This window comes from Alosa pseudoharengus, unplaced genomic scaffold (assembly GCF_046254945.1).
Source record: "Alosa pseudoharengus isolate Yale_2024_CS ecotype anadromous, Long Island Sound unplaced genomic scaffold, YU_APseudo_1.1 YU_APseudo_1.1_scf_13, whole genome shotgun sequence".
Classification (NCBI taxonomy): domain Eukaryota; kingdom Metazoa; phylum Chordata; class Actinopteri; order Clupeiformes; family Clupeidae; genus Alosa; species Alosa pseudoharengus.
The window spans coordinates 16,378,436-16,402,595 of NW_027468598.1; the positions used below are offsets into that span (position 1 = coordinate 16,378,436).

At 42.6% G+C, this 24,160-nt stretch overlaps 3 protein-coding genes and 1 pseudogene across 3 annotated transcripts in view; 3 read left to right on the forward strand and 1 right to left on the reverse strand.

Annotated features, from left to right (window-relative positions):
• Positions 1-1,702: 1,702 nt before the first annotated feature.
• stoml3a (stomatin (EPB72)-like 3a) lies at positions 1,703-5,174 on the forward strand. Its single transcript, XM_076281684.1, has 8 exons — positions 1,703-1,742; positions 1,813-1,932; positions 2,799-2,905; positions 3,104-3,176; positions 3,285-3,367; positions 3,582-3,785; positions 4,137-4,271; positions 4,962-5,174. Exons 1-8 carry the CDS (start codon positions 1,703-1,705, stop codon positions 5,151-5,153), a joined length of 954 nt encoding a protein of 317 aa, XP_076137799.1. The 3' UTR covers positions 5,154-5,174.
• Positions 5,175-8,416: 3,242 nt separating this feature from the next.
• Positions 8,417-24,160, reverse strand: part of mtus2b (microtubule associated tumor suppressor candidate 2b) — a 23,530-nt gene continuing 7,786 nt past the window's right edge. The window contains exons 4-9 of the mRNA XM_076281685.1: positions 22,863-22,968; positions 20,915-20,988; positions 12,547-12,645; positions 10,146-10,265; positions 9,490-9,590; positions 8,417-8,813 (exon numbers count right to left, since the gene is read on the reverse strand). Coding sequence (XP_076137800.1) covers positions 8,606-8,813; positions 9,490-9,590; positions 10,146-10,265; positions 12,547-12,645; positions 20,915-20,988; positions 22,863-22,968 — 708 coding nt within the window. The 3' untranslated portion in view covers positions 8,417-8,605. The remainder of the gene's footprint in view (positions 8,814-9,489; positions 9,591-10,145; positions 10,266-12,546; positions 12,646-20,914; positions 20,989-22,862; positions 22,969-24,160) is intronic.
• Positions 13,469-15,109, forward strand: LOC143122209 (solute carrier family 22 member 7-like). Its single transcript, XM_076283067.1, has one exon. The coding sequence runs from the start codon at positions 13,469-13,471 to the stop codon at positions 15,107-15,109; it is 1,641 nt and encodes a 546-aa protein (XP_076139182.1).
• LOC143122211 (solute carrier family 22 member 7 pseudogene) lies at positions 18,182-19,819 on the forward strand (annotated as a pseudogene).

Below are 24,160 nucleotides of genomic sequence, written 5' to 3' on the forward strand. Positions count from 1 at the left end.
ACTATTACTACTTCAACATTTCATAAAAGATAAGAAGGCATGATCTTGAATCCCAATGTCGGATTTGTTTTCACTTCCTTTAGCCTGCTGACCAGTTATAGGGGAGATGGTCTGTAGTAGCATAAGTATTTTTTTATGAGTAACTCCTTTTGAATCATCTCAAATTAATTCTGTGGAATATGGTCATGTGAGATTTGTTGGTTTTAATTTGGGACATTTGGGAGCTAGACTCTAAATTCAGGCATGGGCTGGGTTGTTTTAGAATTGAAAGTGGGCAATATGCCTACAGGCCTATATGACATCTTGATAACTTCAGGCACAGGCATTTTCTTTGCTTTAAGCCCTTTTTACATGTGAGATGTGTCACAGATGAACTCAACTGTTGCTCCCATTAGCCGTCCACTCCAGTTATGTGGTCCGTGGCAGAACACCCAATGGATGTCTGTTTTTATCAGTCGTGACAGTGCTGTTAATGGTGTTTGCACGTTTTAGACAAAAACTCTATTCTTGAAAAAAAAAAAAAAAAAGTGATTTGGAAGTCAAATCCTCACAACCATACAAAACACTGTCATGTGTCAGCTAATCCAAGAAACACAGGGAACATAACAGTTGAACATGGTGCAAGTATATTACCTGTTGTTTCTTGGATCTTGGATACAACAAGCAGTATATTAAAGTATTTTATAAAGTGGTGAAATATATGTAAATACAAACCCAAATCAGAAAAAGTTGGGATGTTATGTAAAATGCAAATAAAAACAGAATTTGAAAATCTACAAATCTCGGAAAAGTATTAGCTGCAAAAAATATGTGAAATATTCCTAATTTTGTTTTCTTTATCATTACACAACTTTTCCAGCATTTTGTTGCCCCATCCCAATTTTTTTTTTGAAACGTGTTGCTGGTATCAAATTCAAAATGAACATACATATTATCCATGAAATAGTCAAATTTGTCATTTTCAACATTGAATATGTTGTCAGTGTCCCTTTTGCATCTAAATATTACATTCTGTTTTTATTCGGATTGTGTATACAAATGATAATCTATAGCACTTTGCACAGAGCTTTTGTGGTCCTGGGCAGAGAAGGCAAACATCATTAAAGCTGCCAGTCTCCTCCCCAGGGAACTGTTCCTCAGGGCGAAGGATACCTTTTAACAACAAGTGATGTTGAGGGGCCCCAACACAGCAGCTGAGCATAGAGAGATCACTCTGTGGTGGAACATGAACATGAATCCCTGGCTGTGTGCAAAGGGAAGTGCACGGTGAATGGAGTTCACAGCCACCGTCTTCACTATGAAGGTCCACTGCGGTTTAAAAAAAAAAAAAAAGAAGCACACACATGAGATGCATTATGACATGATGAGCCTATGCATTTAAAATTCACTAGAGTACATGCACGATGCCATACCTACGGAGCAGTAAAATCCAAACTCACAAGGTCTTGGATGTGTGACGCCACCATGGTGGTGTGATCATATTTCACGACAGTGGTGTCATATTATCCACCCATGATTTATTCATGTCACAACACAACCAAATTTTCATCAATAGAGCAGGGTTTCAGAAGCATTTCACTCTTTGAGGAGGAAATTGGAAAACAAAAGTGAAGCTACTCTGACCAGGAGGATGCAGATAGGCTTTGCTCTGTATTTGTTTATGTTGATACCTACTTAGCTGGGGTTAGTTGCACTGCAGGCCATGAATCTGAGGCTGAGTCTGGGATGCTGTCAGTTGTCAGGTAAGGGGATAGGCCACACCCTGAAATGCTTGGAGACAAAAACCTCCACTCCCCCTCACCCCCTGCGTAGAGCTGTTCCTGGCCTCCAAAGCCTCCTTACGCTTCCCAACGAGTGCACTGGCAGCAGGCATGGTGAACCAGCTGAAGATCGCAGATGCTCGCAGTGAGAGTAGCAAAAGCATCATACAGGGTAGGTAAACTATCCACACATGCGCCTAGTGTACTGCTAGGGTAGGTGACTGCTATAATGGAACATACTGTAGACATGCTACATGGACCGAATAACTTCAGACTTTACAGCTTGTTGAGATCCTTATTGACTGTTTCTAGTTTAGGGTATGCTATTTCTTAAAGGTTTCCTTGTGTTTAAAAGTGGTTGCTATGTGGAGCGGGGACCCTGGTGTATGCTCTTTGGAGAAGTTAGCAGGGGAGGAGGCATAGTTACCAGACAACAGTGAGTCAGCAAGGACATGTGACCGGTTACTGGAGTGACTTACATCACTTGATACTTTTAAATGAACAACATGCAGTGAGCGGGAAAAGGACTTGATACCTGATGTAATCTAATTTCTCATTACCATACAGCAGCCAGGTTGGCTAAACTTTCAGCACAGACTTGTTTTATAGTGTAGATAATACAGTAAATTCTGCTTAAATATTTAGAATTATTTTAAAATCTACTTTAAAATAAGTACAGTATATCATGTAATTTCAATTGAACAATGACAAAAGGGAAGTGTAAACATAGAGAAACTATAGAATTAATATATTCAAAAAGCCTTATGGATTCTGAATTATATAGTTGCTGATTTGAATAAAAAATCACATCACACACATCACATTCCCCATCATCTGGATTTACTGTTGGCCTGTTGTTACAGTGATCTGGGTGATGGGTCTTTAAAATGTCACATACATTCTTAACTATTAGTTTCACATTCTCATAGTGGCATGAGGAAGACCTGATGGAGCACAGTTGAAGGACCATTTTGATATAAATGACGAAAACACAAATAATGTGTGTATTGTGTTAATCCATCTCACCTCTACCCTCAGATGAGGAAGATAAAGCAGGATTGGGACGGTGTGGCTGGATATTGTTTCTCATTTCTGTGCTGTTCACATTGGCTACTTTTCCTATATCTATATTCATGTGCATAAAGGTATGTTTCCCATATATACAACATAAATGAACACTGAAATTAGAAAAATAGCATCAACAAAATAAATCATTTACTACTAGGTAAATGAATATGAAGTGTGTAAATAACTTAGCCTGAACCTGCTCCATTTATTCATAATCCTATTTTGATAGCAAATAAGGGGCATTTAAATATTATCGTTTGACTCTCTTCCTTTAGATTGTGAAGGAGTATGAACGAGCTGTTATTTTCAGACTGGGCCGTATTGTGGATAGAAAACCTAAAGGACCGGGTGAGATCTGATCATTTATCTGACACACATCAATTCCAATTAAGTTCTGTAATGCATTGATTACTGAAGACGACTAATCTGATGATGTCCTGTTCTCTATCTGTTTAGGCATTTTCATTGTGGTACCCTTCACAGACACATTTGTGAAAGTGGACATGCGCACCATCTCCTTTGATATTCCACCACAAGAGGTCTGTCTAACAGCTTTTATTGCTCAGTGGAACTTAAACTGCGTTCCTAGTTTCCTAAGTAAAGTAACTAACTAAACACAACCTTGAAATTATATCGGATTAGTTGTCTGAAGACTACTGATTTGCACAGAAATGTTATACAGTAACATAGAAAGATGGTTATGACTGTATCACTGATATTGACTTTATTACTGTAATATTGACAACACATTAGATTCTGACCAAAGACTCAGTCACTGTGTCTGTGGATGGAGTAGTGTACTTCCGAGTCAGCTGCCCTATTTCCTCGGTGGCTAATGTCTCCAATGCCAACTCTTCTACCCGGCTGTTGGCACAAACCACACTGAGGAATGTTCTGGGGACCAAGAACCTTTCAGAGCTTCTTTCTGACCGACAAGGCATATCACTGAGCATGCAGGTATGGGAGAGTACGACAAGGCTTTAGAGTCACCCTTATCAAAAAAAGGTATACTTAAAGTTCATTTTATCAAGTAAACTGAAGTGCAGTTGAAGTATAATTCCCAAGTTTACTTTAGGTAGTAAGTTTATTAGTATAAATGTACTTGTGGTACACTTGTACATGTACTATGTTTATACTTCTTCCGACTAAATTGGCCCACTTTCAGTTTATAATAGTAAACTCGTAAGTACTGAGAACTACACTGTAAGTGAAGATACTAGTTATATACTAGTTAAATACGTAAGTGTTTTAAAGGTGTGAAAGTAATTATGAAAGTAATGAAGATCATACTTCATTGCTGACATACAGGAGTCTCTGGATGAAGCCACAGATCCATGGGGCATCAAGGTGGAGCGTGTGGAGATTAAGGACGTGAAGCTTCCCCACCAGTTGCAGAGAGCTATGGCCGCTGAGGCAGAGGCAACAAGGGAGGCCAGAGCTAAGGTGAGAAAAAACGTTCACAGAGAGAGAGTATCAGTATCAAAGTGTTGAATTAGCTGTCATTACTAATTGTCATAGTCTGTCTAACATATACTGTACATATGACCTGACAGACAGGAATGTCAGGATGATTTACTTATACAGTAAATCTGGCTTACAGTGGACCACAGCTCTGTTTTACTGTTTATTTGTCATTTTCCTTTGCACAATGTGTAAAAGCCTTTGTTGTCCTTATACTGTCACAATGTCTGTGAACAGTAAAAACTGAAATATATCAACTCTCTTGCAATCAACCCTCTCCACACACAATAATGTGTAACTTAGTAGATTTGAAATAGCTGTGCCACAGAAAATAGTGCTGCCTTGTGCATTGTTCTTTAGACTTACAGAGTAAACTGTCATATTGATAATCAGTTTGATTACCTTGTTCATAAACAATGGCATGACAATGAGTCATTTTGATTACACTGACAGTTTCAGTGGTATAAATACTTGCTTTTGAGATACGAGCTTTCGCGGGTAATACTTGGTGCAGTTTGCACTAATTGTTTTGAGAATTGCAATAACTTTGCACCAAAGCAACTGGTAAAAACTGTAGGCTAATACTGTACATACTGCACATTGTAGCTGTAGGAGTAATTCATTCTAGGGTTTACGTCAATTTGAACTGTACTCCTTGTGTATCTATATCAGGTGATTGCTGCTGAGGGGGAGATGAATGCCTCTCGGGCGCTAAAGGAGGCATCTCTCGTCATCGCAGAGTCTCCCTCTGGGCTTCAGCTGCGCTACCTGCAGACCCTCACCTCCATCGCAGCCGAGAAGAACTCCACCATCATCTTTCCCCTGCCCATGGACATGATGCAGCAGTTCGCTCGGAAGAATTGATGGGATGAAGATGCAGAAATAAACTGCTGAAATAGGTGCCACTTGTTGTTCATTACATTTTAATACGCAAACACAAAGTGCAACATGGACAGACAATGGGGCCCTTAGTCATTTCATCACAATGGCCAATATGTCATCCTCTAAGCTAGTGTTGGTTCAAATCAGAATATGTTTTAAAACAGGTTTTAAATTCAAATACAGCATTAAATAGACATGCGCTTCATTTGAACGTAATGCTGAATCAAGGCTGACATACAAATTTAATAGTCTGTACATTAAAAACAACAGCAACAGTAAACAACAGCAAATGAATAGTGTAACAATAAATGACACAATCAGCTTTGCTTTTTCTTAATATACAGCAACTCAGTTATGTTTGTTAGGGTGGAACAGACATTCAGAAGTTGATTACATAGTTGTATCCATGGGACACAAAAGCTATCAGTGCAGTTTCAGTACCTGATCAGGAGTATTTAAACACATGTAGGGTTCCTTACTGACAAACTGAGTTAGGGCTAGCATTCTCTTTAGTCCTCCTTAAGCTCTTCTCCACTTCCCCATGAACAATTACTGTCAGCAAAAGATGGCTGTGGTTGACCCAATACACACCATTACAAATGGGTCAGTTCAATTTTACACATTTGCAATCCCAGTTACACCAGTATTAGAAAATGTTTCTTTTTCACTGTTGCATTGTACTGTAGGCTTCGCACCTTGACCTGTAAAGTAAACATGATTTCTCAGATTATAAGATTGAATTGTAGCTGTAATCCATTCCAAATAGTGTGAAATAAAAAGCAAGATAAATAAATAAATATTTAACATGGATGACTTCAGTCTACTGAAGCTGGCTCTCATTTTCCCATCAGCCTTTCTTCTCTTTCTAAACCTGAGTTTGTCTCTAACAAGGACAAAAAGCCAGTGATATCGGGCCCATACACATGGTCAGCCATATACTGAATATGCAGTGTCAGTGGACTCCTTATGAGAGAGTTCAGTGCTTTACACTCATTTAAGTATAGGTAGGTACAGTATAGGTTCCCTCAGAGTGCAAAACCCTGTCTACTGGGAGCCTGGTGTATGTTTGTGTGCGTATTTCGTATCATTCTCAATGAGATGCTCACACGTAAGCAGGAGGCCTGACCTGAAATGAAAGTCCTTTGATTCTCTAACGACCAGCCCAAACAGCAATAGTCTCCACACAAGTGGAGTGAGTGATCAGCACCATCTAACATCCCATCTCATCAGCACTATCCCAGTCTCTATCTAAACAGTACAAATGCATATTAGCACAGCCCACAGTAGACTGTAGCCTCGCCTCCACCCAAACTTAGGGATGGAATGATATGCAAAAAGAAAGCCTCTGATGTTTCCAAAACTAAAACTGAAATGATAAGTACACTTGGATAAAATATTATTTCACCAAATTCAAAATATTACATTATAACATTTTCATAAATGAAACATTCATGAAGGAATATTTTTTAGTTTTTATGTTGTTGTTTTTTGCACAGAAGTCGAAATCACTCGTCTAAAACATTTTAGGTGTCCACATAAATACTGATATTTGGAAACTGTGTAACAATTTAGTGAATACAAACAAGTACAAAGCCACCCTGAACCCCTTATGTATCACCAACAACTGCACATACGCATGAGACGTCACATGGTTTGGAGAAACTCGCAATGGCTTTGAGGTTACAGATCCTGAACAGACACAGTACAGCGATGTTTCAGAATTAATTCTCATTCTCTGCTCCACAAAATGGGGCTTTGAACTTGGAGGTAAACAGATCCTAAATCCGGCAGGACCGGGGATATGGGACCTGAATGCTTTTTCCACAGCCCATTCGACCACACCATGTGCTGTCTGGAGATGTGGTCATCCAGCCATGTCCTTGAAGCCACAAGCTGTCCGTTACAACTGGAAGACTTTACAGTGCATGCTGTCCATTGCGATAAAAGGTCGTTTTCAGAGTGAGTCACAATTCTTGGTAAGAAAGTTGTAATAGCGAAATAGGGTTCTGACCGATCAATGTGTTGCACAACAGGAAGTGAGTGAGTTCTGTAAACCCTTGTGGCCCTCCAGGGTAAAAGCATGAGTATTCTTCCTGCTGTTCTGGTTGAGGAGCAAAATGAGGAAACATGATTCTGCACAAGGCTGATGGTGATGGGTCCCTGTGAAAGCACAGTATGACTCCGAGGACACTTACAGGCATATACAGACTTGGAGGAAACACACTGGCTTCGGATATCAAGATGGATGAACTGTCACTGTTCAATTCACAGTCTGAGTGTTTACATGACATTCTGTTATACATGTACACTGTTCCTGAAGCATTCACTTTATGGGTGATTGTGTTAGACAGAGATATGCAAGATGTAAACATACCTTTAAGCACTGCAACCTAGAACATACAAATCTGACATTGATGAAATACCAGTCTACTTATTCTTGGATAGTAAGAGGTCAAAAACATGCTCATGTCAACTGGTCTACTTTGATATCACTACTGCATTTTCCTGCGTCACAGCCTTTTTAAATAAGGTGTGGAGTTGCACTGGTGTATAGTTCTTTGTAGGTCAAGATACTTAAATTACCATTGTAATGCTCTCAATTTGTGTGCATACCACTCTGCTTGGTCTGGTATAACTATTGCTGGTGAGCGGTTTGCCTGTGGGGAAGGCGAATGGCAGAAGGCGCTTTATGAAAAAGGAAAGAAAATGCTTCCATTTCTTGTGTGTTTACATCCATAAACCTGAGGCCATAACAAATAGCTGGCGGTTCTGCTCGAAAGCACAAATGCAGATTTGGGGACAGGCACAATGATGTTTGAACCTAGTTTACCAGAACTGCTAAGGGACTGTTGAAAACCAACCCAAAGCGAGTGTGACCAAGGACCTTTTCACCAAAATCTCACACCTCATAGAGGAAGGTAAAGAGAGATACGATCAGGGCTCTGACCCACCAAACTACTCACATATTAAGAAGTAATTAAAAAAAAAACACTGGACAATGGACTAGATAACAGGGCAATTCTTCATCAGGACAGAGACAGTCCTGCAGCTTTATGAGAGTAGCCAAATATGCTCAAAGAGAGGGCATTGTGTTTGGGCATATTCTCCCCCTCCTCCAGTATATTTGAGAGAGCCTAGGCCAGATTGCTCCACGGGTGAATCTGTGCAATACTGTAGATGGATGAAAAATATAGAATGACAAAGAAAGAATAGTATAGAAAGAGAGAGAGAGCTTGAGTTGTTCAATATCAATCTGGATATTTATCTGTAAAAATGTCCCTGGCATGTGTTGGAAATAGAGAGGAGAAAGTGAGAGGAAAAGAAGCAATGAGGAAGAGTCCCCCCATCCGAAGGAGATGGACGACTGAGTGGACAGGCCGGGCAAGAGCGAGGAACGGAGGCCGAGGAGGTATCTAGTGTGTGGGGCGGATGGTTCATCTGGGGAAGTTCTGGACGCGAGAGGGCGAGGTGGACCCGGAGGCGGCGCGGTGGATGGGTGAGCCCGAGGGGGACATGCGTGGGCTCAGCTCGCCCGTCTGCAGCCGCCACAGCAGCTCCTCGTTGTTGCGGCTCAAGCGCTTCTTCTCGTTGCTCTCCTTCTCCACGTACTCCTGTAGGTTGGCGTTCTCCTCGGACAATTGCCTGGAGGGAGCAAATAAAAAGAAAATGGTCAAGCCCTTCAGATGACTTAACAGTAGCCTAATGACAACACTTCAGAAGACCTCTCACACAGTCCAAATTAAATTCTAGGAGGAAGGATAAGGTTTGGTCTCTAGATTTCATTGTCTGGATAAAGTGTGAAGGAACAGGGTCAACATTATTTTCAAATTGGTAAGCTATTTTAGCGTTAACAGCAATGAAAAGTCTTTTTAAGCCTTCTCTCAACATACAAAATATAATCTGTTACACACAACAATACAGATATTACCAGGAAGCACTATAAGGACACTGGTTTGGACCTCCTAGCTCATTAATGACAGTAAGTAGTAACAAAAGGTAAAGCTTTTGAATTCATATGCCAAATGCCACACACTCTTATGGACTGTTGTCAGGTGGAGCCTTTTAATTCCCACACTACAAGCCTTACGTATGTCTATACAAATGATAGAAATTGCCTTCTAATTTCTTTTTGCTTTGTTAAAAGAGTAGATGACATTGGTATATTGACCATATACACCAGTACATTTAAGGGTGGCCTTTCAAATAGGGGAGCCTGAGGAAGAGCTATTAGAAAATCAGCATTGCCTTCTGGTTTTAGTGTTCTGTCTAGATTCCTCTGAGAACATCACAGATAAGTTGAGCTGAGCGATATTTGTACCTGGACATGGCGATGTTGGTCTCGATCCTGGCCTTCAGGTCCTCGTTCTGCTGCTGCAGCACCTGCACACGCTCCTCCAGAACCACATTCTTTTGAGCCTGCTCAAAAAAACAAGGGCACACAGAGTGTAACATTAAATTCCTCATACTACATATCCAAAATGACACCCTTTATTCTGTTGTTTAGTTTATCAGGACGACAGGGTGATTAAAGACATACAGTTTAGGGCCACTCATTCATCATGCATTGTATCTCACTATAGTAAGATGTCTTCATGATGACCTATAGAGGCCTTAGACTAAGGGGAATCATTAACCAATAATCTATAAATCTGCACAAAGGTAGATCCCATGAGAGTATGTAGCTTATACCTGTAACATTTGTATACATTCAGGCATCTGAATAGACACCCCCTACTATCAGTATGGGACGCTACTTGGGTCCTTGGGGTGTGTCAGATCGGTAACTCACAGTTGGACCTACCACGGTCAGTAAGCACCAATAAAGTTTACATATTTAGAAACTACCTGCTGCGACCTTATTATTTCTCAGTGTGAGAACAAGACAATGCCCAAAATACATATTAGCTCACTTTTACATTCAGTTCAGACAATCATGGCAAAGTGTTTGTCTGTCTGTCTACATTTAAAGGGTACCATTTTCTCCAGCTGTAAGATCTTCAGCTCCTGTTCGTGGATCTGCTGATTCTTCATTTCCAGAACTTCCTTCAGACTCTTCAGATCCTCCTCAATGTGTCGGTATGGTGCCAAAGCATCCTATGGAATATTAGAGGTTAGGGGAAAGTATATGTTCACCAGTAAACTACTTTGGGCTAACAAATACAAACACTTCTATGCTAGACTGATTCCAAGGACCTTTGCAACCGTGAAGTGTACAACCTGACCATTACTCCACTTCTCCATTCAAACACACAGGTAAGGGTCCTAATTCCCGAGCTGATGATAATCCTTTCAATCATGTGGACTTTTGATAAGCTACTCTGCTTCATGAAAGTGTGCGCCTATCAAATGGAAGTGGCACGCTACAGAATAACTGACTATTGTGTTGTATTGTGGTGGACCACTGATTTTACTAGTAGTCTGGAATTAGACAGCTAAACCCTTACCACACCCTGAACCCTCTGTAGCTTTGGTAAGTTGTTTAATTTTCAGATGAGCATAGCAGTCCGGGTCAGCACTATAGCCTCTGACCAACTTTCAGAGTAGGATCATTACTTGTGTGTTGGTACCACCCAAATTAATTGGCAGAGTAGGGCCTTGTACACTATCCTTGGGGATCAATAAAGTATCTATCTATCTATCTATCTATCTATCTATCTATCTATCTATCTATTTGCACAGCAGTTAGTGCATTTCTCAAAACAATTAGTGCAAACTGCAAAACCTAGTGGATAACCTGCAAAAGCACGTCACTTGCTCAAAATGGATAGTCCATTCCTCAAAAGCAAGTATTTATTTCAATGAAACTGCCAGTGTCATCAAAATGAGAAGTCTTGACACCATCATTTATGAACAAGATAATCAAATAGCTTTGTCATGTTTTTATTACGACAGTTTATGCTCTCAGTGTTTTCCCATGCAAAAAAAGGTCATACAGTTTTTCTCAGTCGCTTTGGTGCTTTTTTCAGATCAGAATTAAAATTCTCATAACTATTAGTTCAACCTCCACAACATTTAGTCATTTGTGCACATCATAGTAGCAATTTCTCCTTCCTCTGAACAAATTGCAAATGCTTTTGGACATGTATCAGTTGCTTTCATACAGTTCTCTGCTGTTTTTCAACATCATTTGCTTATGTCATGTCAGTCAAAATGAACTATACTTATGGATACTGAATAGTCGTTCCCAATAAAACTAATAGTATTCATTTCATTGCTTGAGTCATTACATACAAAATTGGTGAACTAGTTATCAAATTCTATCACAATGCTGTAGAATTGCAAAGAGCATACAGTAAACATTTACGTATTCAGTGTCTTGTACTCACTTACTCCCCTAACTACAGCAATGTGTAACTTTACTGTAGTTTTCAAATGGCTGTACAAGTACTGTATAGTGCTGTCTTGAGCATGTTCAGGTAGTGTCACCGAGTTCTGACCTTTTTTTTGCATTGGAAAACACTGAGAGAACTGTCATAATGAAAACATGACAAAGCCATTTGACTATCTTGTTCATAAACGATGGTGTCAAGACTTCTCATTTTGATGACACTGACAGTTTCATTGACATGAATACCTGCTTTTGAGGAATGGACTATCCATTTTGAGCAAGTGACGTGCTTTTGCAGGTCATCCACTAGGTTTTGCAGTTTGCACTAATTGTTTTGAGAAATGCACTAACTGCTGTGCAAATGTTAATAGTGATGTGAGAATAGCACCAAAGCGACTGAGAAAAACTGTAACTCGGTGACACTACCTGAAAATGCTCAAGACAGCACTATACAGTACTTGTACAGCCATTTGAAAACTACAGTAAAGTTACAAATTGCTGTAGTTAGGGGAGTAAGTGAGTACAAGACACTGAATATGTACGTTTCACAGTTTTACTGTATATGCTCTTTGCAATTCTATAGCATTGTGACAGAATTTGATAACTAGTTCACCAATTTTGTATGTAATGACTCAAGCAATGAAATGAAGACTATTAGTTTTATTGGGAACGACTATTTAGCATCCATAAGTATAGTTCATTTTGACTGACATGACAAAGCAACTGATACATGTTCAAAAGCATTTGCAATTTGTTCAGAGGAAGGAGAAATTGCTACAATGATGTGCACAAATGACTAAATGTTGTGGAGGTTGAACTAATAGTTATGATAATTTTCATTCTGATCTGAGAAAAGCACCAAAGCGACTGAGAAAAACTGTAAGTGGAGTCAGATTTATTAGGTTAACAGTGGTTCTATAATCAATTGCTATATTTTCAACAGTGCGGAGTGTCACAATTTCCTGAAAAGTAGGTTCACACACACACACACACATATACACAAACACACACACACACACTTCAGTAAAGAGGATCAGAAGACATTACCACTATCTGTTCATCTGTGCTCCTCCTCAGTGCCTCCTCGAAGCGCTTGGCTCGGTCCCTCAGGCTGCGGTTTTGAAACGTGAGTGTGTCCACCTGATCCTGCCCAACACAGCACAGGTCACAAAGGCACATGAACACCACGTGTTGCACACTGCATTTAGGTTTCAGCAACTCAAGAACACTTTGGACAAAATATGATCTTTTACTTGCTTTACCCAGTGCACGGACACTCGCGCACACACACACACACACACACACACACACACACACACACAGAGAGAGAGAAAGAGAGAGGATGAAAAGGGGTCAGCACTGAATCCAGATCAAACTGCAATTACTGCCTGCACAGTGTCTTTAGAACACCTACAAATGGTTGGACTTGCATGGTGGGTCACTGTAATGATTACAGTACTTGAATGTTAAATGCTCTCCACTCTTAATGCTGCAGAGATACTGTAGTATGCCAGGGTTGACAGACTCGTTTCCACTTGAGCAGTTGTAGTGTTAGATAAAATTGATATGATCTTATACACTGTGCAATAAACTAAGAGAGTTTGGCTAGATGGCCATACAAAATTAAAAATGTCCTGTATAGATGAATGTCAATATATACTGTACATAAGCACTGAAAAGAAGAGGATAAAGCAAGTAGGTAGGAGTCAAGTTACTGCAGACACGTTCAACTACAGTATGTGTTAATGAACTACACAACCACTGTAGATGGTCCCACATGGTTTAGTTACTCATTTTACCCTGGATAAATAGTCTTTGCTATATTAAGTCCACAGGACGCCTTATAAAAACCACTCTGCTCTCTTGAACTGCCCAGGACAGAGGACTGTTCCACAGTGCAAGCAGGCACTCGCTTCACAACCGAGTCTGAGAGAGGGTCGAAGGGCTTTTTACATTACCAGAAGGAAAGATGAAGTTTGAGAACTTGCTGGTGGAACTGGGAGGTTTCGGGCGACACCAGGCGATGGTCATCCTCTTGCTGGTCATTCCTCGTTTGACCCTTCCCTTTCACTTCCTGCTCAACAACTTCATAGCTGCGGTACCATCCCACCATTGTGACATCAGCGCTCTGGAAGCGGAAGGAGGCCTGGAGAATCTGACCCGGGAGCAGAGACTGACCGTGAGTATTCCACCGCAGGAGGACGGAGAGCTGTCCTCTTGTCAGATCTTCTCCGAGCCACAGTTCCACCTCTTGAGCGACTTTTCCAATGCGACTCACCTCCCTGCGGTTCCATGCCAGAGTGGCTGGGTGTTCGACAACAGTTCCTTCATCAGCACGCTGGCCACCGAGTGGGACCTGGTTTGTGACCAGAGGGGAATGACCAAAGTGACCGCGACCATCTTCTTTGTCGGGGTGATGGTGGGTGCCGCCATATTTGGCACCCTGAGCGACAGGTACGGCCGCAAACGCATGCTGCTGTTCTCCTACCTGTTGTCCATCTTCTTTGCCGTGGCCAGTGCCTTCTCCGTCAACTTTGCCATGTTTGCCGCTATGAGGTTCTTTACAGGCATGGCCATCACAGGCATCAGTATAATTTCCATTGTGCTGTGTGTGGAGTGGGTGGACATTAACCACCGCACTCTGGTGGGGGTGTTGATAAGTCTGGACTGGTCTACAGGGACCGTGCTGCTCCCGGGAATCGCCTACCTGGTCAACGACTGGAGGTACTTAACAATTGCGGTCACCTCACCACTTGCATTGGCCACACTCACCTGGTGGTGGCTGCCAGAGTCGGCCCGATGGCTGATCGCCAACGGACGGCTGGACGAGGCTCACTACTACCTGACCAGGTGTGCCCGAGCCAACAACAGAGAGCAGGTCATGAAGTCGGACATGAAGCCGTACGTGCTCTCCACGGTCATCGTGTCAGCGGACAGAGGTAATCAGAAGTACACCTACCTGGATTTGGTGCGAACGCCCAAGCTGAGGAAGATGGCGATGCTCACAGGCTGCGCCTGGTACGGGGTGGCCTTCACCTACTACGGCATCAGCCTCAACATCACAGGCTTCGGCCTTGACGTCTATGTGACCCAGCTCGTCTACGGTGCCATTGAGCTGCCAGCCAAAATTGGCATCTACTTCAGCCTCCACAAAATCGGCCGTCGGTACAGCCAGGTGGGAACCCTGCTTGGCACGGGAGCCTGTCTGGCGGTCAACCTCTTCGTCCCGCTCCGCATGAAGCTGTTGCGGACGATGGTAGCTGTTTTGGGGAAGGGCTTGTCTGAGGCGTCGTTCACCTGTGTCTTCCTCTACACCACGGAGCTCTACCCAACGGTGCTCCGGCAGAACGGACTGGGCTTCAGCTCCTTCGTGGCCCGCGTAGGCGTGTCCTTGGCTCCGCTGGTCAGCCTCCTGGATGGCGTGTGGGGGCCGCTGCCCCAGGTGCTCTTCTGCTCCGTGGCGTTGTTGGCAGGCCTTCTGGCCCTGCTGCTCCCCGAGACGCGCAACGTACGACTGCCCGAGACCATTGAGGACGTGGAGCAGACCAGGAAGAGGTCCATCTCAACCTCCGAGCACTGGAAGGACTCTGAGAGTGTCTCCATTAACTGACATAGGTAATATCCTTATCACAATATTCAAAACGGCTGCAGCCAAGAAAATGGGGGACTCCTCCCCTACCCGATATCTGCAGATCCCCCACCCCACCCAACCACCTCCCAAAACCAATAAAACTATAATGAACATTCTATTGCATCTGCCATTCATAAGTGTAAGAGCAAGTCTGATAGTGAAACAGTGGGAACAGAGCAATGACTGTTTTCTCCCCACACTGTCCCATCACTCTCCTTTTACGCCAGCCAAGTCAAACTGTCCTATCGCTATGACACTGGAGTCCCCTGTAAACAACATTAACAGCCATTTTCCTTAAAAACATTGTTTTGACTGTTATTCATGTGAAGAAAAGGTGAGAGATACCAACAAACTAAAATAGGGAAGGTTTATGTGAATGGATCTGCTCTATGCTACAATGTGAAGCTATACAGTACTGTATGATATGCAAGAAATTCAAAATGACATTGTAACAGTAAATGATGCATTTTTGTGGTCCTGCTTATTACATTACATTACATTTGGCTGACTTTACATTACAAAGCCACTTACAACATGGTAAACAGTTTAAAACTTTTTTAAAACAATTCTCCCAACAAATCTAAAACAATTGAAAACAATTTAAAAGGTAGAGTACAATAAGAACAAGTAAGTGCATGGTGTTTTTATACAGTCAAATGTCAGTTCTAGTCAGGTGGTAAGCGCTAGAATTAGTAATTAGCTTAGTTGTAAGTAGTGCTATGAGAGGAGATATTCTCTAAAGAGCTGGGTCTTCAGGAGTTTTTTGAAGATGGGGAGGGATATCCCTGCTCTAGTAGGAACTGGTAGCGCGTTCCACCAACGAGGAACAACAGATGAGAAAAGTTTGGATTGGCCTGAGCGTACCGGTGGCAGAGCTAGACGTTGTTCGTCTAGGAGCGCAACGGTCGGGAGGTGCTCATCTCCAAATGCTTGGAAAGTACAAGTTCATAGACTATGATAGTATAATACCCCCTTCCCAGGTTTAATGTCCTGCCAATGCCTCATACCACCTTCCTACACCACAGGTTGCAGCCACTGGCTCGTCTTATTGCACTGACTCCATAATATCAACCTTACAAGCAGCTGATGAGTTGGTATGCTAGTTCTCACACTACACAGAGGTGAACCTCAAAATTGTGACCAGGCACCTAGGCTAACATGCAGTATGTTAGTACAGGGCAATGAAAGGGGGAGTTTTATGGGTTACACCTAATTGACAGTATCAACATAAGAGCGACATGATATTGTCATGAATTTGTCATAAACAAGTCATAAACGTTTATAACATAACGCTTCTGTCATTAAGTGTCATTCGTTTTTTGTCATAACGTTAGGGTTAGGATTCATGTGTCATGACAGTGTCATGTGTTCATGACAGTGTCATGTCACTCTTATGTCGATGCTGTCAAGTAAAGTGTTACCCAATTTTCTAAGGTGCCATGAATGTATGACAATACCTTTTGAAAATAAATCCATTAGATTCATTTTGCCTTATTGATGTCGTCCACCTTGTAAGTTTTTGCTCCAGCCCATGAAAGTCAGTCAGAGTGATAGAAATTGCATTTGTCTGCCAAATGGTGTTTTGAGTAAGGGATAACGGCCGCCGAGGTGTCCTGTTATACGGAATTAATGTAGATGGTGAGGGGCAAAAAACTCCCCGACGCGCAGCAGAGGGGAGTTGCCTCCGCCCGAGTCCATTAATTCCGTATAACAGGACACACCTCGAAGGCCGTTATCCCGCTTATCACCCGGTTGCCACTGTAAAGCAAAGGAAACACGTGGCTCCGTTTAAAAAGAAGCTCATTAGTTCAGCTTGTTGTACAACTTTCGTTGGCCCTATAACAGCGATAGCATGGACAGTTAGCTTGTTTACAGTTGATTCAATTGTTGCGAAGCCTGCAACCGTCGTCCTACTATGGTTGTTATAGTTACCATTCATAAGCATTGATATGGAACGGTGTCCTGTTATTCAGATTAATAGCCACCCCACCAGCCAATCAGAAAAGAGTATTTCTTCTCTCCGGGTGATAATATTAAATAAAGGTTCCCACACTGGTGCCAGGATCTCACCTGGAGACAGGAAAGCCAAATGGCGGCCTTCAATTATAAGAATGGGCCACAGGAGGAGGTCTGGGTGAAACCATCACACAGACAGTATTTGCCATAAGTTAATTAACAATCCACATTGTAATTCCCGTCACTGATAATTCCAGCAAAACGGTTAGCTAATTGACACAAAGTGAGTTACCAAGAAGAAAGTGAAGCCAACCCTTTCTTTTAGCGGGTGTCCAGATACTCATGATATGTTTTGTATATATTGTGTGCCATTTTGTAGTTTAAGCATTCACTTTGACACTGGTATTTCCAAGGTATTGTGTACCGTCACTGTATCGTTGCATGCCTTGCTACTGCATGTTATTGGATTAAAGCACTTGTTTTGCAACATTTTTCTTACAACCTGATCCTGCCCTACACAACACAGGTAAACAGGTCAAGACACTTTGGACAAAATGTAATCATTCATCTGATTTTCCTAATGTATGCACACACACACACACACACACACACACACACACACACAGAGGATGAAAGGGGGGTATAAACTGAATATTGCAGAAACTTCCATTACAGCCTGCACAATGTCTTTATAACACCTAAAAATGGTAGGACTCATTATCTTTATGTTAGTGAGTCACTTTACTTGAGTTTTATATTAAAATCCAGGCTCTCCACTGTTGGTGCTGAAGAAATAGTGTGTTAGGGTTGAAAGGCTTGTTCGAAAAACAAGAAAAACTGTGTTGTGTGTTAAAAATATGTGTTAATGAACTACACAGCCACTGAATGAATATGGTTTCCCATATGGTTTAGTTACTCATTTCACCCTGGATGAATAGTCTTTGCTATATTAAGTCCACAGGACGCCTCATGAAAACCACTCTGCTCTCTTGAACTGCCCAGGACAGAGGACTGTTCCACAGTGCAAGCAGGCACTCGCTTCACAACCGAGTCTGAGAGGGGGTCGAAGGGCTTTTTACATTACCAGAAGGAAAGATGAAGTTTGAGAACTTGCTGGTGGAACTGGGGGGTTTCGGGCAACACCAGGCGATGGTCATCCTCTTGCTGGTCATTCCTCGTTTAACCATTCCCTTCCACTTCCTGCTCAACAACTTCATAGCTGCGGTACCATCCCACCATTGTGACATCAGCGCTCTGGAAGCGGAAGGAGGCCTGGAGAATCTGACCCGGGAGCAGAGACTGACCGTGAGCATTCCACCGCAGGAGGACGGAGAGCTGTCCTCTTGTCAGATCTTCTCCGAGCCACAGTTCCACCTCTTGAGCGACTTTTCCAATGCAACCCACCTCCCTGCGGTTCCATGCCAGAGTGGCTGGGTGTTCGACAACAGTTCCTTCATCAGCACGCTGGCCACCGAGTGGGACCTGGTTTGTGACCAGAGGGGAATGACCAAAGTGACCGCGACTATCTTCTTTGTCGGGGTGATGGTGGGTGCCGCCGTATTTGGCACCCTGAGCGACAGGTACGGCCGCAAACGCATGCTGCTGTTCTCCTACCTGTTTTCCATCTTCTTTGCTGTGGCCAGTGCCTTCTCCGTCAACTTCGCCATGTTTGCCGCTACACGCTTCTTCTCAGGCGTGGCCATCTCTGGCATCAGTATCATTTCCATTGTGCTGTGTGTGGAGTGGGTGGACATTGACCACCGCACTCTGGCGGCGGTGATGATAAGCTTGGACTGGACCGCGGGGGCCGTACTGCTCTCAGGCATCGCGTACCTGGTCAACAACTGGAGGTACCTGACGATTGTGGTCACATCGCAACTGGTGTTGGCCACACTCACCTGGTGGTGGCTGCCGGAGTCGGCCCGATGGCTGATCGCCAACGGACGGCTGGACGAGGCTCACTACTACCTGACCAGGTGTGCCCGAGCCAACAACAGAGAGCAGGTCATGACGGACATTAAGCCACACGTGCTCTCCACGGTCATCGTGTCAGAGGACAGAGGTAATCAGAAGTACACCTACCTGGATTTGGTGCGAACGCCCAAGCTGAGGAGGATGACGATGCTCACGGGCTGCGCCTGGTTCGCAGTTGCTTTCACTTACTACGGCATTGGCCTTAACATCACAGGCTTCGGCGTCAACATCTACCTGACCCAGCTGATCTATGGCGCCACCGAGCTGCCAGCGAAGATCGGCATCTACTTCAGCCTGAACAAAATCGGTCGTCAGTACAGCCAGGTGGGTAGCCTGCTTGGCACGGGAGTCTGCTTGGCGGTCAATGTCTTCGTCCCATTCCGCATGAACCTGGTCCGGATGACAGTGGCCGTCATGGGGAAGGGCTTTTCCGAGGCGGCATTCACCAGCATCTATCTTTACACCACGGAGCTCTACCCGACAGTGATCCGGCAGAATGGCCTGGGCTTCAACTCGTTCGTGGCCCGCGTAGGCGTGTCCTTGGCCCCGCTGGTCAGCCTCCTCGAGGGTGTGTGGGAGCCGCTGCCCAATGCGCTCTTCTCCGCAGTGGCGTTGTTGGCAGGCCTTCTGGCCCTGCTGCTCCCCGAGACGCGCAACGTACGACTGCCCGAGACCATTGAGGATGTGGAGCAGACCAGGAAGAGGTCCATCTCAACCTCCGAGCACTGGAAGGACTCTGAGAGTAACCCCATAAACTAACATAGGTAATGTCCTTATTACAATATTCAAAACAGCTGCAGCCAGGGGTGTAGGAAATAAGGGGGTTGCTTCCTCCCCGATATGGGCAGATCCCCCAACTCTATCCAACCCCTACCAAAACTAATAAATCCACCATGCATGGAAATCATATTGCACCTGCTATTCACAAGTGCAAGTGCAAATCTGATAGCTTCCTGCCCATGAAACAGTGGGCACAGATATAACACTAATCAACACATAACAGTGATCAGCCAAATCAGACTGCATCACAATGGTAAATGCCACTGGCTGGTCTTATTGTATTATACTCCATAATATCAACCTATCAAGCAGCTGATTATGAATTTGTTATGCTGGTTCTCACAATACACAGAGGTGAAACTCAAAATTGTGACCCAGGACCTAGGCTAACATGCAGTATGTTAGTACAGGGCAATGCAAGCTATGTGTGAATATGACAGAAAGTACAAGGGTAGCCTCCGGAATAATAAAAAAAAACAAATGTATGACAACACTTTTTCAAAATAAATCAATTATATTCCCTTTGCCTTATTATAAACAAATGAGAGGACCAAATGTGAGATTATAATGCCTAAGACTGATGACAACCATCAGCAGATGTTGACTGCAGTCTGTGACATAACTATCTAGGCATTTTGGACTTGAGGTCAGGTCAATGCAGGCCATGGCCATTCACAAAGAAATCAGTTTCAAGCCAGCTTGTTAGAATTTAACATGGAATAAATCATTTCCTACATGAATTTTCACCTAGTCGCCTGAAATCAGTAAGCATTACAAGGCACCTTCAGTTCTCTCATGGATATGTAGAGTAATACTGTACCTCCCATAGGTTAAGACAGGTTATGGTCAAGAGTTAATCACAACGTATACATTCATATACTGTAAATTATATGATATACTACTTTCTATTACCTTATACTATTCTATTACCTTTTTTGTTTTATTTATAACTATATTGTTTCACTGGGCGAGTGAAAAACCTTTACCCTTCTCTCCCTATGAATGAATAACTGTAAAAAAAGCCACCCTTTTATGTTGAACTCTGACCTACCGAGTTGAGCTGTTGACTCTTACCTGCAGGGACAGTCTAAGCTTCTCAAATTCCTGTTCTAAAGACTTCCTCTGCTGCTCATGAGCCATTTTCAGATCTGTGGGGATGAAAACAATGATTTAGCAAGAACTAAAGCAAGAATTAACACTTATCTCAATATTTCTGTGTATTCATGACAGTATTTATCCTCTGAGCGTCATTAAGGCAAACCCTCATTGTGGTGTCAGCAGTTTACATTACAGAGACAAAATACTAAATTTTCCCTCAGAGGAGGTAGTGTGTGTGTGCAGTGTTCGAATTATACCGTGAGCTTCGGGGGGTACAGCTATTTCGACTGGTGACGTCACTCTCCATTAGGCTTACACACATGATTTCACACTTGTGGTTCACAGTCAACTTTCCTTCGAAATATAGGTAATATGACTGTGGCTGGCTGGCCGACAAGTTAAAAGAAAGTACTGTAATCATACTAGCAAGCACAATATACCTTACACATTATGGGAAGGGTTGAATTTGGGTAAACACTGTTTCAAGGTGCGCCCCGTGCGTAAAATTGCACGCCACGGTCAAAAAATATTTTTTGGTATAGCAGTGCAATGCAAACCTGGAAATACATACACCAATAGCACGGAAATGGCAAACATACTACTTAAATTTAAAAACCAGAATTGTTTACAGATGGGCCACAGAAAGTCTCCCGTTTAATAGCCAAGTTCACCTAGCCTAATACAAGGCCTGCCTTTGGTTCATTTAATTCGTTTTTCTTGGATAGCCTAAGCCTACCAAAGATCAAGCAAATAAAAAAATGAAAATGAAAAAAATATCTTCACGTTGTTTAGCCTAGGCATTTCATATAATGTAGCCTAGTGCATTTTGCGCCTGGTGTTATATCACAAAACGTTTGTGCAGCAATACGTTTTTAAGAAAGGCTTATCTCTAATAATGGCAACGAGGAAAGACATTTCAGGCCCAATTGATTATTATATGTTCACATGGCGTTTCAAACAAACTGCAGGTAAAGTTGCAAATATGGGCATTTGCTTAAAAAAGGTTGAGAACCACCTAAATGCGAAATTCCCTGAATAATAGTGCAGATTCCCTTGTGTTAAGACATTAAGAATGAAATTGCACAAAATGATAAATCGCCTCATTAAACCTCTCCCCGTGTCAGTATATCTATGGAACTCCTCCTATGGCGTGTGATTGTACAGTAGGCCTGATTTTTAAGCTAAGCAGCAGCGATCGATGGTCGTGGCCGCTGAGTGGAAGGGAGACCTCCGGTTAAACCATAGCGATCTTGCTACTCAATGTTTTTCTAAGGTTGGCTATCACTATGTTACAAAGGCAGTGAAATATTAGACAAATGTATGGTCAGTTGGCCACCTCTGGTTAACCCATATCAGGCGTTTGCAGCCTACACTGTACATTTGTTTTAATTCATCAGTATTATATCATAGCAAATAACACAGTCTGAACGTACCAGAGAAATGTTTATAGCCCAATGGGGGTGAGGGTTTGAAAATCATATTTCATTAGATTATATCCTGAATTGCTGGTATGTGATGGTAATACTGCATTTAATTACATGCATTATTGGATAACATTTTCAGTACCCCCCAAACTATTATTTTTATCCCTTTTGTGAGGGTCCAAGTCTCATCTAGGGGGTACGGACCCCAGCAATACCCCCCGTAATTCGAACCATGTGTGTTGTTGTCCTCTACAATTATAAATGAACCTTATGGCATATACTTTTATTTCAGCAATGTATCATTACAACCAACTGTATTTTAAAATACAGTAGAGTAATAGGAGAGTATGTCACTGGATGTCATTTTTGTTATCAAGTCTACGCCATCTCCAATCTCTGCAGCCTCCATGGCATATGTTGACTGGATGTACACAGCTGCTATCTGAAGCATTTAATCTGTTCCCCTAAGGCTTAGATCGGCCCAGAGGAGGCAGACTCACTGCGGATGGTCCTGGCGTGCTCATCCTGCAGCGTGGCCAAGGTGGCGTTGTGGGTCTCCTCCATCTCCTGCAGTGTTGCCTCATGGCTCTCAGTCATCTCCTCAACCTAACAGAGACAGAGGGACACGGTCAGCCGCGGGAAACCAGATCCAGCCTCGGAAAACACAAATCCAGCCTCGGAAAACCAGATCCAGGCTTGGATAACCATATCCAGCCTCGGAAAACCAGATCCAACAGGTATCAAATATCCATGATTCATATCGCTGGCTTCTAAATTCTATGGGAGCATGTAGTTCTCTAATGTAATTCTATGGGATGCTTTGGTTTTTTATCCTTGCTGTATGCTTGTATATGTGACCTTTTAAGTGTATGTGTTTGGTTGACCTGTGTACAGTAGATCGAATAAATTTGTACTTAGCTTGTGTCCCTGGTGATTTTGAGCTTGATATTCGACTATGTTTCATTGTTGGCAATACAACAAATAGTAAACACATCTGGAACATATAGGCTACATGACTGCAAACAGGAGCCCAGGCTACTGTCATAGAATTAAGAACTTACAGTTTAAATGTTGAATGGGTGGCATCATAGAATTAGAATTTAATTCATAGCAGAGCCCTACCGGCTCTGATTCATAATTGGCATATAACGGAGCTCCGTTCTAGAATCTTTGGTCTCCACAGTTACAAGACGTGCATTCTGTAGCATACACTATTTCTATTGTTCTCAAAGTGCTTAGAATGTCACTGAAGGTCTATATTGTAATTGTTCTACAGGTAGTAGGTTGCAGGAGTAGGTTTCTTTCTACATGTGTGTGTGTGTGTGTGTGTGTGTGTGTGTGTGTGTGTGTCCATGCACTGGGTAAAGCAAGTAAAATATTTTTTTGTCCAAAGTGTTCTTGAGTTGCTGAAACCTAAATGCAGTGTGCAACACTGTTCATGTGGCTTTGTGACCTGTGCTGTGTTGGGCAGGATCAGGTGGACATGCTTATTTTATATTATTTCCATTTGTAAAGGACCATGTAAAATTTAAAGATAAGTGTTGCCATTTTATGTATTGTACCACAGTTAGCTTATGCTAATTTACATTTGTAGTCCCCTGACAGGGCCCAATTAGACAGCTAATAAACACCAACATTAAACAACATTAAACAAATCACCAGACAGACAGCTGACAGATTGTATAAATCACATTGTAATCACACCTGGTAATTCACACGCACAAGCAAAGTATGTAGTCTATGGTCAGTGGTTGCAGTGTTGAGTGGCTGGTGTCCCTGTGTCTGTGTGACTATGTGT

Coding starts and splice junctions, on each gene's coding strand:
- LOC143122209 (XM_076283067.1), top strand. CDS start 13,469: ATGAAGTTTGAGAACTTGCTGGTGGAACTGGGAGGTTTCGGGCGACAC.
- stoml3a (XM_076281684.1), top strand. CDS start 1,703: ATGAATCTGAGGCTGAGTCTGGGATGCTGTCAGTTGTCAG. Junction 3,786..4,136: donor GCATATCACTGAGCATGCAG/GTATGGGAGAGT, acceptor GCTGACATACAG/GAGTCTCTGGATGAAGCCAC. Junction 4,272..4,961: donor CAAGGGAGGCCAGAGCTAAG/GTGAGAAAAAAC, acceptor TATCTATATCAG/GTGATTGCTGCTGAGGGGGA.